The sequence below is a fragment of the Nannobrachium achirus genome (genome assembly GCF_963921795.1).
Source record: "Nannobrachium achirus genome assembly, chromosome: 7".
NCBI lineage: Eukaryota > Metazoa > Chordata > Actinopteri > Myctophiformes > Myctophidae > Nannobrachium > Nannobrachium achirus.
The window spans coordinates 21,252,696-21,271,407 of NC_137816.1; the positions used below are offsets into that span (position 1 = coordinate 21,252,696).

Genomic DNA, 18,712 nt, shown 5'->3' on the forward strand with positions numbered 1-18,712 from the left:
TCTACTTTTTACACGTTAACCACTTAAACCCCAACGTTGGTTGACTGGAGTCCCTCTATAGTGTATTTTCTTTTTGTTGCTCTATATCAAATATCATCGCTGAAAATAGGAGATCTTCAGTTGTGTCTGTGAGCTTGCAGATCTGCTATTTTATGCCCTGAATGCTGGTGTTTTAAGATGATGTGTGATTCTGGTGAACCGAAAAAACCCTTAGTATGGCACATTGTTTGTGTCAGCACTGCATGTAAAACTAAATTGAATACAGTACTTTGTTACTGTTTTTGATTATTGCCTTATTGAATAAATATCTATCTCATATCTGGGACTGGCAGAATGCAAGTGTTTATTTTCCAATAACAATTTTTTTAATAATTTTAAATCATATTTAATTTAATCAACTCAGAACTGATATAATTAATTACAGTAATAGATACTCAAGGGGAGATGATCAATGTTCAGTGGTTGATGTCCAAGGCTGGTTGCTCTTGAATTATGGAATATAGGTCCAGTAGCTGTGAAGAGAGTAGATCATTATGTTCTTGGAAAACGTAACATCCCTTAAGCAACCAATTAGTCAATACATTCACTGACAGAATGTATCCATCTGAAACGGAATCCTCTACACTCTGCTATCCTTCAGGAGTTTAACGATTCAGAATCTGTAGCGATTCCCTCTTAATGGTCCGATTCCCTTACGGTTCCCTTTAATGAATCCTATAGTATATATCACTGGTTCTCAAAGTGGGTTGCACTGACCCTCTGGGTTTCTTGAAGGCGTTCCAAATGGACCCTCACAGGTCTTCAACACTGAGAGCGTAGAAATGGATACTGCACATTTGATACAGCTGTGAGAGTTGTCTTGGTGAATTATTGCTATGTGCTCAGTTTATCTACTCAGATCCACTGAACAAATTAATCAATGACCCCTCCTGGGTATGGAGAGAGCTATTAGAGTAAGTGAATGGGGAAAGAACATAAGTGTAGCCTTAAATACCACTGTGCAATGCGGGAATGGAGCCCTCTCCCCCTGGCGCTCGGCTTGCTCGTTCAGTATTCGTTCTTCATGGCAAGGCACAGAGGTCTCACAAGGCCATCACACAGTAATTGCTCAATGTAGGCTTAATTGCAGTGGGTAGCACTCTAGCTAGCTAGAAATGAACACGTGTCCTTTCCAACGCAGCAACTTCCCACATACAGTCAGTAACAGTAACCCACTGAACCGCAATTCAAATCCTGCTAGTGCCAACTGCAAAGCCCTCATCAACTGAGGGATAGCTGCTGTAAGTGATCTCTAAGTCAGGGGTTCCCAAACCTTTTTGTCTCAGGGCACCCCATAAATATTTTTTTAATGGAGGTTAGGGTTAGGGTGAGGGTTAGAGTCGGGTGTCGAAAAGATGACATGTATTACAAGCGACATGCAAGGTTTTTCTCCATACTCCCACAATTGGCAGTTGATGCAATTAGACTGTGCCTTCACATCCCAGCTCCTTCATTTTTTTTTGTGAAATTTCATTTTGAAATATTGAAGAAGATTACCTCAAATTGTCATATATTGCTGTATTTTAATATATTTTGATGAGAAGTATTTTTCATGGAATATATTACAGTATATCCAGTAAAATATACCCGGCGTTAGTGATGGTGTGACAAAATTAAGTATATTTGAAGCCAATACTTTTGTACTTTTATTCAAGTTAGATCTTGAATGCCGGACTTGTAGCCTACTTGTAACACACTCTTCCATCACTGCACAATGCACATAGCAGTCAAGTGCAGTGCAAGCTGCAGTTAGACTAGGGCTAGGCAATCATTTTTGACTGCTGCAATAAAACTGAACATAAATGCTTGCAGAATAAGCAATAAAATGAGGAAAAAATAATTCAATTAAGAAAATGATGTAGTAAAATCAACTAAAGTAAACAGTGTGCCCTGTTATATCATCCGAATTCTGGAAGGTGGATATAAATGTAGCCCTCTGGACAGAAATTAAATAGCCCTGGAAAGGTCAGGGCATGTTTATATTTGTGCATTAACAACATAATATGGTTTCAAAGCAAAACCATGAATCCAAACTGTGTGTGTGTGTGTGTGTGTGTGTGTGTGTGTGTGTGTGTGTGTGTGTGTGTGTGTGTGTGTGTGTGTGTGTGTGTGTGTGTGTGTGTGTGTGTGTGTGTGTGGACAGGGAATTACTACTTTGTGGGGACCTCATGTCCCCACAAAGATAGTACAATCCTTGCACAATACCTTGTGGGTACTTATTAATAGGTCCCCACAAGGTGTTTAGGGGTTAGGTTAAGGGTTAGGGTTATAGGGTTAGGGTTAGGGTTAGGGTTAGGGTTCAAAATGAATGGAATGTCCCCACAAAGATAGTAGACTATGTGTAATGTCCCCACAAAGTAGCAATTGCAAACCTGTGTGTGTGTGTGTGTGTGTGTGTGTGTGTGTGTGTGTGTGTGTGTGTGTGTGTGTGTGTGTGTGTGTGTGTGCGTGTGTGCGTGCGTGCGTGCATACGTGCATACGTGCATATGTGCATACTTGTATTACAATACTTGTGAGGGCCAAATGTCCCCACACAGTATAGTAGAATATAGATAAATAGATATTGTGAGGACCATTTTCCTGGTCCTCACAAGATACATTTCAGAGTTCAGACTCAGGTCAGGGTTACCGTTATAGGAGTATAGACATTTACAGGTTAGGTTTACAGGTAGGTGTTGGATTCATACTTATAGTTGTGTGCCTGGTGCAGTGCACCATGTGAGCCTGCAGGATCGGCTATTCGCAGCATTTGGGTTAGAATATCGAGAATTTGTTGAAAATGTTATTCATAAAAAATGTCTATCCCAAAATGTTGATGTCCTCGCAAGTATAGCAACACAAAGGTGTGTGTGTGTGTGTGTGTGTGCGTACACGCGTGCGTGCGTGCGTGCGTGCGTGCGTGCGTGCGTGCGTGCGTCTCCAGTATCACAGAGTTCTCCTGTGTCGGTCTCTGTCTCAGCTGGCAGTAACTCATGTATCTCCATGAGAAGCGGAGGTGGAAACATTAAGGGCTTTCCACTCAGGGAACGACACGCCTGCGTTCTCACTTTGATCTGTGGCGTCGCGTAGCCCTGCGCTCATCATGGGAATATCATGGGAACATAGGCAGACAGACAATGGCCCTGTAAATCCCATAAATGACTTAAAATGAGAAAACTATAAAGGCAGCTGGTATGAAGAATTCTGACATGCTAGTTGTACTGTATACTTAACAGTGCCTCCTTCACTTTTTTCACATTGTGTTATGTTACAGCAGCCGTATTCAAGAAAATTATAAAATTACCTTTTTTTCCTCAGAATTCTATAATGGTGCATAATGACAAAACGAAAAGGGTATTTTTAGAAAGGTTTGAAAATGTGTTAAAATACAAAATTACAAAATGACATGTGCATAAGTATTCTCCCCCTTTACTCAATACTTAATTGCAACAAACTCTAGCAGCAATTAGAGCCTCAATATTTTTTCTTGACTATGATGCTAAAACCTGGCACACCTATTTTGAGGCAGTTTCTCCCATTCTTCTTTTCAGATCTTCTCAAGCTGCATCAGGTTGCTTCGGTGCACAGCCATTTTCATATTTCTCCAGAGATCGGGGTCCGGGTGGGCCTTCTCCAGAAATGGGGGTACAGGCCACTCCAGGACATTCACAGACTTGTTCTGAAGCCACTCCTTTGTTATCTTGTCTGTGTGTTTTGTTGGAAGGTGAACCTCTTCCACAGTCTGATGTCCAGAGCTCTCAGGATCACGTTTTCATCATGAATCTGTCTGTAATTTGTTGCATACATTTTTCACGTGATCTTGACTAGTCCCACAGTTCCTGCTGTTGAAAAATATCCCTATAGCATGATGCTGCGACCGATATGCTTTCCTGTAGGGATGGTGTTGGCCATGTCATGAGCGGTGCCTGTTTTTTTCGAGACCTGGCCAGAGTTCAATCTTTGTTTCAACTGAACAGATACTTTACTAGGTTCCTTTTTTGCAAACTCGAAATGGGCTGTCGTGAACCTCATAGCAAAACCTTCCTGGAGTGAAGTTTTGTCTTCCTAAGACACAGTGACCTGAAGAGAATCTCTCTGTATCCGTGAGATTCTTCTTTTGTGAGAATCTCTTGATTTTGTTTCGGAGATTATTCACATTATTCACTCGTTTTCCATCCTCAGACAGGATGAGGTAGAGATTTATAGTATCACGGTCCAGAGTAACATCCACTTCATATTGCTGGATCGGATCCAGCAATAGGCGTCTTACTAGTACTTTATAGTTACATCTTTTGTACAGGTACGTAAAACTTATTTTTGTTTGGCTTCCTTCAGACAATGCAGTGGTGTATACATATATAACAGCAAACAATATAACAGCAAACAACTTTCTACGTCATTATCATTATTATTACTCTTTTTTTTGTTTGTTGTGTTGTTTGCTGTTATTATATATACCACTGCATTGTCTGAAGGAAGCCGTAACAATAAAGTACAACCTTGACTTTGACAGTGATCACATAAAAGTAGAATGAATAGCCGATCTACAAGCTCACAACGTGATGCAACGAGTTGTGAGCTTGTACTGTAGATCTTTTGGCTTTACATTTACATTGGGGTCCGTATACTCAATTCATTGAGACATTAAATGACAAATACACAACAATAGCCTACTATGCAAAACATCATACCGGTATTAGTCAGAAATCAGAAGGCAGAACCCTTGACATGAAAAAGTTTGAGCACCACTGACATGGAAACATAGATTTCTTGCACACATTTTCACAATTTTTCCAAAATAGCAGATCTACAAGCTTGCATGCGCGGCACTTGGTGCCGCGCTGTGAGCTGTGAGCTATATCTGCTATTTTTCAATAGTTACAGTAACATTCATGGGGGGCCTGCAGTGAAACCTTGTACCCAGGGCCCAGAATTTGGTGTGACACCCCTGCACACGCGCGCACACACACACACACACACACACACACACACACACACACACACACACACACACACACACACACACACACACACACACACACACACACACACACACAGTCACAGTCACACACACAGTCAAACACACAGGCACAGACACACACACACACACACACACACACACACACACGCGCACACACACACACACACACACACACACACACAGGCACACACGCACACATTTCCCTGTGAGTACCCACATCAAACCCTACCACATCAGAACATAAACGTACATGACAATGCAGGAAAACAAGGCACAGTAAATGGTGACAAATGAGTCCAGTGGTGTAAAGTACATGTACTCAAGTATACTTACTTTACTGGAGTATTTCCAATTTTCAGCTCTTTGACTCCACTACAATTATTTGAAAACTTTAGTTACTATAGATTTCTATTATTTGGTATATTTTTATGCCAATACTTTTGTACTTTTACTCAGGTACATGTTTAATACAGCACTTCCACTGAGTATATCTACATTGCAGTATTGTTACATTTACTTAAGTAAAACATGTGAGTCCTTCTTCCATCGCTGTGCATGAGTCCAAACAAGGACGAAGGACTGTGAAGCTCTCGCACTGTAATTAAAATAAAGAGACGTGTTGTTTTTAGTGTCTTTCTCATGACATGCAGCATTATATATGTGCACTGTGTTTCCGAGTCTGGTTTTCTGCTTTGCATTCTGCTGCTAAATCTGTCATCCTTCTGTTGCTTGAGTTCTTTAGTGACCCAAATTTGAAACCTTGTCCTATAGTATACTGTGCTATCCCAGCGAGGCAAGCAAGAACACATTCAATAGTTGCGATTGTATTGTTCAACACATCCATATGTTCAGAGTTTATTACAACAGAATATACCTTGCAGTCACAGGCCGTAATAAAACAAAGAAAAGAAAAAAGAAATAAAAACACACCAGGAGTCAGATATAGTATACAAGTTCATTCTTTTTAATAAAAAGGGCAGTTATATCCCTTGGCACAGTTCTGCCATCAAATAAATTGAGTGTGTGTGTGTGTGTGTGTGTGTGTGTGCGTGCGTGCGTGCGTGCGTGCGTGCGTGCGTGCGGGCGTGCTTGTGTGTGCTTTTTCTTTTATCCTTTTACTGTTTCAAAAGATACAGCAAGAGATACACGAGGGCAATAAGAAAATACAAATAAAATAAAAGGTTATTTAAGTATTGTAAAGCAATTTTTTGGGTGTTAGGCCTTAATTGTTGAATGTTAAAGCATGTTCTAATCATGTATAGTTTATATTACTTAAGGCCATTTTCCAAATATTGTATTTTTACATTTGGGAAAAAGTAGACGATTTAACATCTATGTGCCCAATCTTCCTTGTTGCCCACTTTTCCTGTTACCTGTACATTTGCTATTTTGGCAACACAACATAAATTGAACACACACAGGGGTTGGCACGGTGGATATTGGAAAGCTAGTTGACAAGTATAGGCAAGTGAAGATAGCTTGACATACACTTATTATTAGTTATCATAAATAATAAGCATTATATTCCTTCTACATTATACTGGTTTAACCTTTCTGCAGTCCGCTATATACATCAGTAAAAAAAAAAGAAGAAAAAAAGTAGATAATTATAGATCTCTTAAAAAACAACTTAGTAGTGGAATAGACATTAAAAATGGAGTCTTGTCTCTGAATACTGAAAGTCTCATAAAGAATATGGTCTGTCCATGGCACAGAGAATTCAATTAGATGACAGCTTTGCTTTACACGCAAATAAAAAAAACAAAAAGTGACACCCACTTTTACATCGCTAGTACGCCAAATAAGAAAACAAATATGGTACTTTTAGATGGGTAATGCGTAACTTAAAGCTGCACTATATACCTTTGAACACGGATTCCTGCGCAAGAGTTGATATTTTTATCATTGAGCTGATAGAGCCTGCCTGCTTGCTCAAGGGATAAATAGAAAATGTGTGTCAGATCCTGTGTCTATAGGTGAGACAAGACATTTGACACAATCTAAATGTCTATAATGGAAGAGCAGGGAGTCATAATACAACCACCCCAACGTTATAAGTTATATATTGTATTAACCTACTCTACCATACAGATGGGACAACATTATATTTTATTCATAAAAGAAAAATTATGTAATGGCGCTTTGAAATGCTTTAAAATGACAATTGGATAACAGACCAATTGGATATGCCTTCTGGTAAAGTTTTTATTCTGCAATGCAAAACAAAAAAGTAGTGTTTGGAAATGTGATTCTTCATTTGTACTCTTGCATGGCTTGGGAGTGTGACTCCACCACACTAAGCACATGCTCCTCCCATTCATGATTCATGATTCCTGATGACGTCTGCCAGTAGTTCTCAAATGTACATGTGTATTTGGCCGCGAACCCCCATCTGAAATTATTCTGTGCTATTGACTCTCAGATGAGATTCATGTAAAAATATTTAGCTCAAGACCCAAAAGATACATTTTGTGTCTCTCCCCGGGACCGAAACTATCGTGGAAATAGCTGATCTAAAATGAATGAAATCCTTTGGAAATATTTTTGAGATTTATTTAAAAAAAAAAAAAAAATTACAAAAATAATTTCAAAAGAATATTGTGAAATGATTTAAAAAAAAAAAGGGATACTTGCTTGTGACCCATTAAAATAGCTCTTTGACACAATAGTGGTAAACACTGTCCTATAGGCATTAGGCAGTAGACCACACTGAGCACATGCTGGTGTGATGATGTTGGCTATACCACAAAGCAGGGCCTGGCTGGGAGTGTGTGACTAAAGCCAGAACCAAAAGCACAATCCCCAGCTAGTGCCCTGAGAAGCAATGTATCACTTGCATGTCTACACTTCCTAAGCCCCCCACCCCTTATCATGTAATGGGGCCTTAAGACTTTTACACCTGAAGGTGCGCAGAAGCCCCCCTCCACACACACACACACACACACACACACACACACACACACACACACACACACACACACACACACACACACACACACACACACACACACAGAGCGTGTCTAATTAGACCACCCTGAAGGGGATGGCCAAACCCTTGCCTTTAGGCTATCCATTAATCCAACCAGTGGGGTCCATTTTCACAGTGTTAAGACTAGTGAGAGTCAGGTGCTGGTATCAACACCCCACTTTACACACACACTGTGTGTGTGCGTGCGTGCGTGCGTGCGTGCATGCGTGTGGTGGGGGGAGGCAAACATCGTCAAAAGAGTTATAGCGTTGCAGCAGGGGTGGGTTGGAGGAATCTGTTTGGTTGTTTGGGACTTGGCTTCTCACAAAAGCTGTGTGTGTGTGTGTGTGTGTGTGTGTGTGTGTGTGTGTGTGTGTGTGTGTGTGTGTGTGTGTGTGTGTGTGTGTGTGTGTGTGTGTGTGTGTGTGTGTGTGTGGTGGTATGGGTTACGATACAGCTGCGAGGGAGGGGAACACTGCCTGAAAAGGCTCCCATGAGAGAGCTTGTTCCCCTGGGGTTTTTGCCCCTGCTGAGAGCAGACCCAGCAGGGGCTGCATGCCATAGGGGACAGGCCTGGCATATAGGGCTCCTGTAGGACACGAGTTCCCCAACCTTTTAACTCCAGACCCAAAAAGAGAAATTTGATGTCTCGCCAGGACCCAAACTAGTGAAAATAGACGATCTACGACCTCCTATTTTCACTAGTTCTTAGTGTTGTTATTTGTTTGTTTGTTTGTTTGTTTTTTGTAGTTTTGTCTTTTAATTTTTTTTAAATGTATGTAAGAACAATGTTTGGAATTTCTTTTTAAGAGAAAAGGAGGTTCCAGGAGGTACCCAGCAAAATGAGAAACTTATTTTTTAAGTTATTTTGAAAAAATCAAACCTCGGTTTGAAGTGAAGCGGTGAAGGCAATCAATTGGCCACCCCGGCCAAATGTGTTTAATATTATATTATATTATATTATATTATATTATATTATATTATATTATGCAGGTGGGTAACTGTCATGTGAAGCCCGACCAATTCACCCTTTGTCAAGTCCCGCCCGTTTTCCCGCCCCTCTTCACACCCATTGGTTGCTGTGTCTTGGTGGGACACTCCATCCACTACCATTGTAATTCAGTTGCTTCATATTGTTATTCTGTGTGTTCAATTCTCATTTCAAACTTGGTTTCAGTAAAATGGAGCTGCTCAGTGTGGCAGTATAGTGACTGAGCATGTTTTTAAATGTTTTTAGTTCTCCAAAAATTATGTTTTAGCAAATTCAACAAAGGGTGAATTACCGCCTGTTCATTCTGGACTGGACAGACAAAGCCAAACCTTGGAAGCAGCTTTCACCGCTTCAAAAGAATGCTGACAAATCTCTTATGGGGGTCCCTGGCACGAAGTATTTTCAAACTAGACAAATACATATCAATGTGGAGGTCATTGTCATGAAAACGTGGTAAGCAAGCCACGTTTCCACCACATCCTGGGTTATGAATCTGGTCGGACCCAAAGTGACTCCAGTGTCTCTTTCCTTCCTGTCTCCAGTGCACTGTGACAATGGAGCTTATCGTGGGCAGCTGAGGCCACAGCTAGCTGTGGAGTCTGGTCAGAATGGTGTGGTGGTGATAGCACCGACAGCAGGCTAGGAGTGGTGAGTCTCGTGGGGATTGCTGCACCGGCTCTGTGTTATCTGAAAATGAGTATAGAGGGTATGTGCATGCATAAAGTGAGTGGTAAATCGAGTGGAAAAGTGAGTTTAACAGTTTAATGTCAATTAATGCAAACAGTCAGATAGGACTTTTCTGTTTGGATGTTTGGGCTGTCAAGGCCAGAAAGTAGTTTTTTGCCACTCAGTAGGCGTTCCCGCATAACATCCGGGTATGATGGTGATGTCACACGCATACCCTCTATACTTTGGATATTCGAACATAACTACTTTTTTTTTTAAGATGAGGGTCAGCCTATTGCTGCTGTCGGGCAGAAACCTATGTCCATATTAAAACTTTTTGTGTTTTTTCGTACATTTATGCCCTACTTGATCATACTACAGTGTGATCAAGTCAAAGCGCTGCATTTTCGAGCTTGTAGAATTTGAATCCTGAAGTCACAGTTTTGGACATACAGTATAAGGTTTCCACCCGACGGAGACAATATCAATTTGGGGCCTTGGACATTGTTTGAGGATCACTGATCTAGGACCCAACCGTCGTGGGGGGGATAAGCAGACACCACCAGCATATTTCCTGCCATTGACAACAGATGACGGAAGCTTTTTACAATGCTTCCTCCTAGCTAGGTAGCAGAGAGCGCTATGCCAACATGTGACAACTGCAACTGACAAACGTCCCTGTCACAACAACAAGCCGCCTCCCTGACATTAAGGCCAGCACAGAAATGAGTTATGGGTCGGGTTGGAGACTGCGGGCCGGCCCTCAGTGTCATCCAGCACCAGAGGAATGAAACAGCTGAATGAGACCCCTTCGAGGCTCACACACACACACGCACGCACGCACGCACGCACACACACACACACGCACACACACACACACACACACACACACGCACGCACGCACGCACGCACGCACGCACGCACGCACACACACACACACACACACACACACACACACACACACACACTGTTGGCAGAGCACTCACTCAGGACACAGGACACATGGCGGCACGGTGACAGAAGTGATAACAGCTGGGAGACAGTAGGATGCCATGGGACACACACAGTAGTTATGTGTTTCCACTAGGCCAGGCCTATAGGTAGACTTAATCCAGAGCTGCTCAGACTAGCATGGGAGCAATGTGAGCCTTAATTAAAGTGATAGTCTGCCTATTTTTTTAACCAAAGCTGGATGTATGAAATACTCACCAGTAATGGCGTTGTTGGAAGGCCATTATTTGGTTAACTGAGTCCTGTGGTCAGACGTCTGGTCATTTTTTGAATAAAAAGTAGTTCCATTGAGTTGGCTGGCCCATTATTTTGTAATAAACTAATCCACAAAACTGCCATCATTATTATTGTTGACATATTTCTACTTTATAGGGTGTGCCAAATGTAGTTCTAAGAGCCGTCATTTCTTGGGTCAACACAGCATTACACAGGTGTTCTGATTGGAGTAGAGCATTAGTTCTATGCAATCAAACAATTGAAACACCTGTGTTTTGACCCAAAAAATGGCCGCTAAGGACTACAATTGCGTCACCGTTGGCACACACTATAAAGCAATGCTGGTTCAACTTTGACCCCTCTGTCACATGGTACTATTTCTTCTCTCGAGTAGATCACTGCGCTGCATCACAGCGCATGCTCTGTGCTGCAGCACACGTTTGCTCAGCTGTTGTTCGGTAGCGGCTGATCGCTCCTACTAGCCTTGAATAGCAGCTTAGCTAACCTTTATCTGCCAGTGCTAACACAAGGGGGATATATATCCACGCATTACTGGGTAAAAGAAAAACTTCTTCCACCGTTTCCCCAAGGATAAAGACACCAGACAACTTTGGCTTGTTAGAGCCAGCGAGTTTTCCTGTTCTTTTTAGCTCTGGTCTCGTATCTAACGCTACGCTATGTCACTGGTGAGCACTTGCGCTCAGAGCCGCGGCAGCCCAGGCTGCTCAGCCTCTCGTCTGTAGTAAAAAATTAAATATACACTTTCACTACTCACCAAAACAAAGACAGTTCTAAGATGTTGAAAGCTTACTTTCCTTAGTGGCAACACTCGTAGCCCCCCACCTCACGTCTAAACTACACATTTGGTCCAGAAAAGAAAATATTTCACTGGAAGTTTTAGCTACTTCACACCCTCTACAGATCTTGTCAATAGAAAAGTCCATTGACCAGATTTTGCCTTCGAGTGAAATATTTTCTTTTATGGCAAAAAGTGCATTTTAGATGTGAAATTTAGACACAGATTGCCCCCACTACGCAAAGTAGGCATTTTACTCTATGAAGATGTCTGTGTTTTGGTGAGAAGCGAAACTGTACTTTGTATTTTTACTACAGAGAAGAGGGTGCGCAGCCTTTCCTACGGCGCAAGGGCTCATCGGTGACATAGCGCTACACACGTTTTGAAGCATGCGGAAGTAGCTAATCCAGGTGCTTTCTGGGAGAAATTGGCATATACCTATGTGCCAAAATGTTTGACGTTGAGACTAATGACGTCACAAACGACGTCGACGTCCATTGAACCCTATTGTAGACCCCAGCAGCACGCTCTTATGCTCGTGCTTGTATGTTTCACCCCGCCTGAAATTCCAGCTTTAGCCAGTAGGGCGGCCGCTTGAATATTTACAAGCCATTCTGGGGGCTTGGTATCAACAGACTAGAGTTGCACCACAGCCATGGCTGACTGCGCCCTCTACAGGGTAGTGCTCAGGAAAACTATAGCAGGTGTTCGGCATTTTTTGTTGACTCATGTGGCGTACGTGATGTCAGAGCCTTTTATATGAAGATCTCTGTGAATGCCCTACCCTTTAATGCAAACCCCATTATATCCGTTGTCATAAGAGCCGTTTTGACCATATGTTTGCCTGTGTCCATTTATGCCCATATATGAACATCAGAACACGTCATACTGATGACATTCAATACATAACCATGGCATTTTTTGTTGACTCATGTGGCGTACGTGATGTCAGAGCCTTTTATGAAGTGATGTCACAATGAGTCAGCGCTTGCGCCGATTTCCTCCGGAACAGCCTGATGTCAACAATCAGCTCTGCATAAGGAGATTCCGAACGTTTTGCGCCGGTTTCGGAAAACCGCACATCGGGTCGGGTCGAGGCCCGGCACTGCACTCCGCGCCACGGCGGGGAATGCGCGTGCCGAATCTGAAGCCGGTGGGACGAACGGTTCTCGAGATACGCGGATTACATACACACACGCAGAGATTTGTCGCATTTATAGATAGATTAGAAGCTGATTACATGCCCAGAATAGAGTAACAAAGTCATGACGTCACTCGCTCATCTCCCGGTTCACGGAAGTAATGTGTAGGATGTGTAAACGACGACAAACTTGGTAGCTCTATAGGGACGCTCTAGGGTTCGTGTGGTTACCTAAGTGTCTAGAAAACGAACACAGACCACATGCTTTGAGCATTACATTACATTTCGAAGGCCTGACAGTCTTCCAAATATTTGTCTTCCTTTTCACCCACAACATGTGACTGTAGTTGCCAGCGTGTGTCTGGGACAGGCCAGGCCTCGACGGTTCAATGAAGAACCACAGGAGTGGTGAGGTCAGGTTGCCAAACAGCAGAACTTCTCTCTGTGCAGGGATATGATTTCATTTAAAGCCATGGATATGAAAGCAGAGCAGGCCACTGTGGGTCAGCTATTATTGCGACCGAAGGTCGCATTATACCCTGAAAAACCTTGTAGCTTGTCTGTCTGTCTGTCTGTCTGTCTGTCTGTCTGTCTGTCTGGCTGGCTGTACAGGAAGTGATGTCAGTGTGATGTCAGTGAGTCACAGTGATGTGGTACAGAATGACTCATATATGGGCATAAAAAGGATGTCACGTGACATCACTTCCTGTACTGACAGTCAGACAAGCTACGAGATTTCTCAGGGTATAAAAGTCCATATATAGTCATTCCCAGAAAAAGAAAAAACCTTTTATGCGTGACATCACTTCCTGTACTGACAGTCAGACAAGCTACGAGATTTCTCAGGGTATAAAAGTCCATATATGGTGATTCCCAGAAAAAGAAAAAACCTTTTATGCCCATACATGAAGATTTCTGAAATCCCAGGCCAAAAATGAGAATGTTAGGGTACCCCATTATGCCCACATATGGAGATCCACAGGCATCAAACCAAGGCCCTAACTCACCAAGGCCCTGCTTGGCATTACTAATTAACGTATGTTTTATGCCCATATATGGAGATTCCTATATTGTCAATATTAAGGACATTATTAAGGATATTATGATATCAATATTAAGGACATATATGGGAATGTTTTGACATAACATAACTATCATGAAGGGGTCTCCATATATGAGTAACTGGTCCCATATACATCACTGGCCAGATGGCCAAGAATTGGCGCAACCTCGCCCTTTAGGGCGAGATCGCATGTCACCCTGAGGTGGCAAGTCACCCTGAGGTGTCTTACTAGTTAGTATTATTATTATTTGAAGCAGAGTGCTCTAGTCTATATGGCACTGCCGCACTGGTTTCCCAAACATGACCCACCTGTTTGTGGGTTGCGGACACATTTTTATGGGTCGTGAGTAAGAATATCATTTCATTTTTAGTTTGTTTCTTTTTTATTATTATTATCATTATTATTATTTCAAAAGATTTACAAAAATGTAAAAAAAAAGAAAAAAAAAGAAATACACATAATTCTAACATTTTCCAAAATAATGAAATGAAAAATAAATAAATAAAAGAAATTCCATAAATTAAAATAAACACCTTTTTTATGAAGTAATGAAAATAGCAGATCTACAAGCTCACAATGCGTCGTACATCGGCTATTTTCACTAGCTTGGGACCTGGGTAGACGGTAAATATATCTTTTGGGTCACGAGCTAAAACGTTTGGGAACCACTGCTTTATGGCACTGGTTCCCAAAGTGGGGAACCCCAGGGGTCCTTGAAGGTGTACCAGGGGGGTCCATGCAGCTATATAAGCAACAGTTTAAACACACTCTATTTTCCCAAAATGTTGACAAAATCTGATCTCTTATGGGGGTCCCTGGCACATAATCTTCTTCAGTCAAATATCAGTTTGGGGGATCCTTGACATATTTTGACAACCACTGCTTTATAGCATTATAGATCTTTATAATATATTAAAAAGAAGACTGAGAATGATGTTTGAGTTTAAAAAAACAAAAAACTAAAATACATTAAACAGAGACTCCTAGTGGTCTTACAAAATATAGGCATGGAGTTAAACAAACAGTTGCACATTGTGAATACAAACATATCACATTATCAATAAAGCTTATATAAAGTTGATAACAACAATATATACCGTATGTACAAACAATGTAGGGTAATAAAAGGTACAGATCTTGTCAATGCCATAGTACTGCACATTGTGGCATCATTCTTTTCTTATTTGTGTTGTGAATGCTGATAGAACGTAATCATAATACCGATAATTAGAGTAAAACTAGAGGTAGCAGCTGATTGGGGGTTTCTATTCTCACTTGAAAATAAACTCCACATTTTCATTTCTGTCTTTCTTTTTATTTACTTTTCCTGGTATTATTGCCTGTGTGCTGCGAGTCAGATTCTTCATTTGCGTCTCCTTTTAATACTTGCCTGACTTGTCTTGTTTTTAAATACTAACTACACCCATGAGCCCTCTTCAAGTGGTTTACAATGTTGACACAGTTGTCGCAACACCCCTCACACACGTGCACGCGCTCACACATGCACACGGAAAGGCACCCCGCGCATGCACACACTCAATATACAAGTTTCCTTTTATACATACCACACACGCACTCACACGCACGCACGCGCGTGCACGCGCACACACGCACATACACATACACACACTTGTGCCTTTGCTCTCTCCCTTCACCTATTCCTTCATATAAAATTTTCCTCTATACATCACAGTCTTTCTGCCTTTTGAGTCCCTCTTTTCCCCTTCATTACAAACCTTTTGGCTTAGTGGTCTGGAAGGATCGTGGTGCTGGTTTAGAGCCAGCCTTAAAAAGTCTGTGGGTTTTTCTTGGGATCCAGAGCCAGGGCCAGAGAAACGGCTGGAGTCCAGCTGTCTTCTTTTCCCCCTCCATTAGGCAGGTCCGTAAGTAGCACTGAGACACACCTCCCACCTCCTCTGTGGAACACCCTGCTCTGCTCCCCACCTGCTCTGCACTGGACTTCACCTCCCATGATGCACCTCTCCTCCCCATGCACCCTCACCCCCATCTACAGTGGCCAGTAGCTGCTTTGTCCAACAAAAGAAAAAGAAAAAGCCCAGCGTCCTTAACTACAATCCTAGCTGTATTGTACAGTACTGTACTGTACTGTACTGTACTGTACTGTACTGTACTGTACTGTACTGTACTGTACCGTGGAGATCCTGCTGGATTGGGGTGGAGGCTAGTAAGGGTGGTGGGTCGGGAGGGGGCGGTAGCTTCAGGACTGGTAGAAGTGGTGGTAGTGGTGGTGGTGTTCGTGGTGGTGGTGGTGCTCGTGCCGCTGCACCATCTGCGCTAGCCCCCCGCTGCCCTCGTAGAGCAGCACGGCGGGCAGCTCCCTCACCTGCTCCTTCTCCACCACCACGGGTGCCGCCCCCGGCCCTGACAGGGAGCCCAGCGCCCGGTAGCCGCCGCCGCCGCCGCCGTGGCCCCCTGCCTCCTTGGAGGAGCGCTGCTTGTGCTTGCGGTAGGGGGCGGCCGACTGGTGGTGGTGTGGAGGGGTCTGGCTGGGCAGCGCCGGGGGCGGAGGCGCGCCTCCTCCTCCTCCTCCTCCTCGGCTCCGCATCACCCGGCCGCCGCTGGCCTGGGCGGCGGGCGGCGTGCGGCCGTGGGCCTTGGGCGAGCGGAAGGCGTGCTTCCCCCCTGAGTCCTGGCCGTGACCGCGAGGCCGGGCGTGGCAGAGGCTGTCTGGGACGGCGGCCGAGGCTTCCATGGCGATCTGCGAGCGGCGGTGGTGGGAGTAAGAAGACGGCCCGCCGTTCTCTGGCTCCTGAGAGCGAGACCTGGTCTGGTTGGCCGGGCGGGACGGAGGCTCGGCTTTGGCCGGCTCTGTGGTGGTGGCTGCGGCGGAGACGGGAAGAAAAAAAACTGAAAACGTTAAGTATTAAAGTGTTAACATTTCACTTTTATAAAGGCCTTATTCTTGTGTGTGTGAAATTTTGCATTACAGTACACGCTAATACTGTGTAATTACGACAAACGCACATGAGCAATAAGTACACTCAAAATAAAGCCTGAAGTGCCAAGTCACAATTCTCAGTATGGACTCAGTCCATAGGAGGCAGTCGGCCAAGAGTGCTCGACTGAAGCAGAATAAGTAACTCATTCAAAAATAACCCATTATGTATACATGGCGACAGCGGCCACTCTTTAATATGAGTCCAGTGGAAAGCCACATCATAGAGGACACAGCCTTGTTTTTCAGCCTCATTTCTCCCAAAGGATAAGCATGACACAACGTGACACACACACACACACACACACACACACACACACACACACACACACACACACACACACACACACACACGCTGTTAACACTGCACTAAACAGGGGCCACATTATAATAATCACTGTGTCATCGCTGATAAGTACGGATCAAGGGCGGCGGCTTATTAAACGTAATAATTCACGTGGCCCTCAGTGCTGATGGGAGTTGGGCCCTTCAGACACTTGATGTATTGTGCCTTGCCCGGGCCCCAGATGTTTGTACTGGCCAGGGGTTGCAGTGGGCTGCCGCTACACCTAATAGCTACAGGGCAGGTGCTGCTGGGGTAATGAGACAGTCTGGAGGAGGCTTCAAAGGCACCGTGCGTGGACCTCTCTCTCCCTCCCTCCCTCCCTCCCTCCCTCCCTCCCTCCCTCCCTCCCTCTCCCCTCATCTCCCCTCAACTCCCTCTGCCCCCTCCCATCTCTGTGTAAAACATGTTGGTTCTTTATAATTCTACTCCACTACATTTCAGAGGAAGATATTGGACTTTTTGCTCTACAACAATAACCACTTAAGCCGTATTTTATACTTCTGTAATCCAAAAAAAAAAAGCTAAGACATTATGAGCATCTAAGACAACATTTTTACATTTTGATAATGAGTGCTTTTGCATTTGGTACTATAAATACAGTGCATGTATATTTTGATGCCAATACTTTTGTACTTTTAAGTAAAAAGTGTAATGTTTCTACATTGTGGTCTTGATACTTTTAGGACCATTTCACCCATTTTCAACCAATCTTATATAATTGGTCCTCACTAATGCACAATATAACATGGTATCATTTCTGTCTCAGAGGAGTGCTGTGGACAGTTCAGAAACCTGCCTACCAGTGACGTCATCCGTAGGCAGGTTTCCTTAACTTTCTCGGAAGAGCCTGGATTCCTCATGGACTGTCCACAGCCCCTCCTCTGAGACACAGAGTGAGCAGACAAAATGCTACCATATTGAAATGAGCATTAGTGAGGACTGAGGACCAATTATATGACGACAGGTAGAACATGGGTGACCTTCATTTAACACACTCACTGAGAACAAATTCTCTTTTTCAATACCCTACTTCACATTGACGCACACGCACAAGCACAAACACGCAAACACACACACACACACACACACACACACACACACACACACACACACACACACACACACACACACACACACACACACACACACACACACACGAACACACACACACACACACACACACACACACACACATACACACACACACACACACACACACACACACACACAGACACACACACACACATATATATATATGTCACTGTCGGGCAGAAACCTCGTATATCCAAGTTTCAAATTTGTAAATTTTTTTGCAAAGTAAAGCACTGCTTCATCACACAAGGCCGTCACACAAAAGTAGTGAAAACAGCTGATCTACAAGCACACAACGAGGCGTTGTGCGCTTGTAGATCGGCTGTTTTCACTAGTTCAAATCATTTTAAAAATGATAAATACAAAACAAACGGTTTTGGACATACAAGGCTTTCCACCCGACAACGACGATATACTTTATACACACATCTCCCAGTATCTCCCAGCCCAGCACCGCCAGTCACTC

The 18,712-nt window shown here is 43.3% G+C and overlaps 1 protein-coding gene across 1 annotated transcript in view; it reads right to left on the reverse strand.

The window, feature by feature from the left end:
• Positions 1-16,070: 16,070 nt before the first annotated feature.
• Positions 16,071-18,712, reverse strand: part of nkd1 (NKD inhibitor of WNT signaling pathway 1) — a gene marked incomplete at its 3' end in the record, with an annotated part of 56,050 nt that continues 53,408 nt past the window's right edge. Inside the window, exon 10 of the mRNA XM_080729899.1 lies at positions 16,071-16,693. Within this exon, the coding sequence (XP_080586025.1) occupies positions 16,071-16,693 (623 nt within the window). The remainder of the gene's footprint in view (positions 16,694-18,712) is intronic.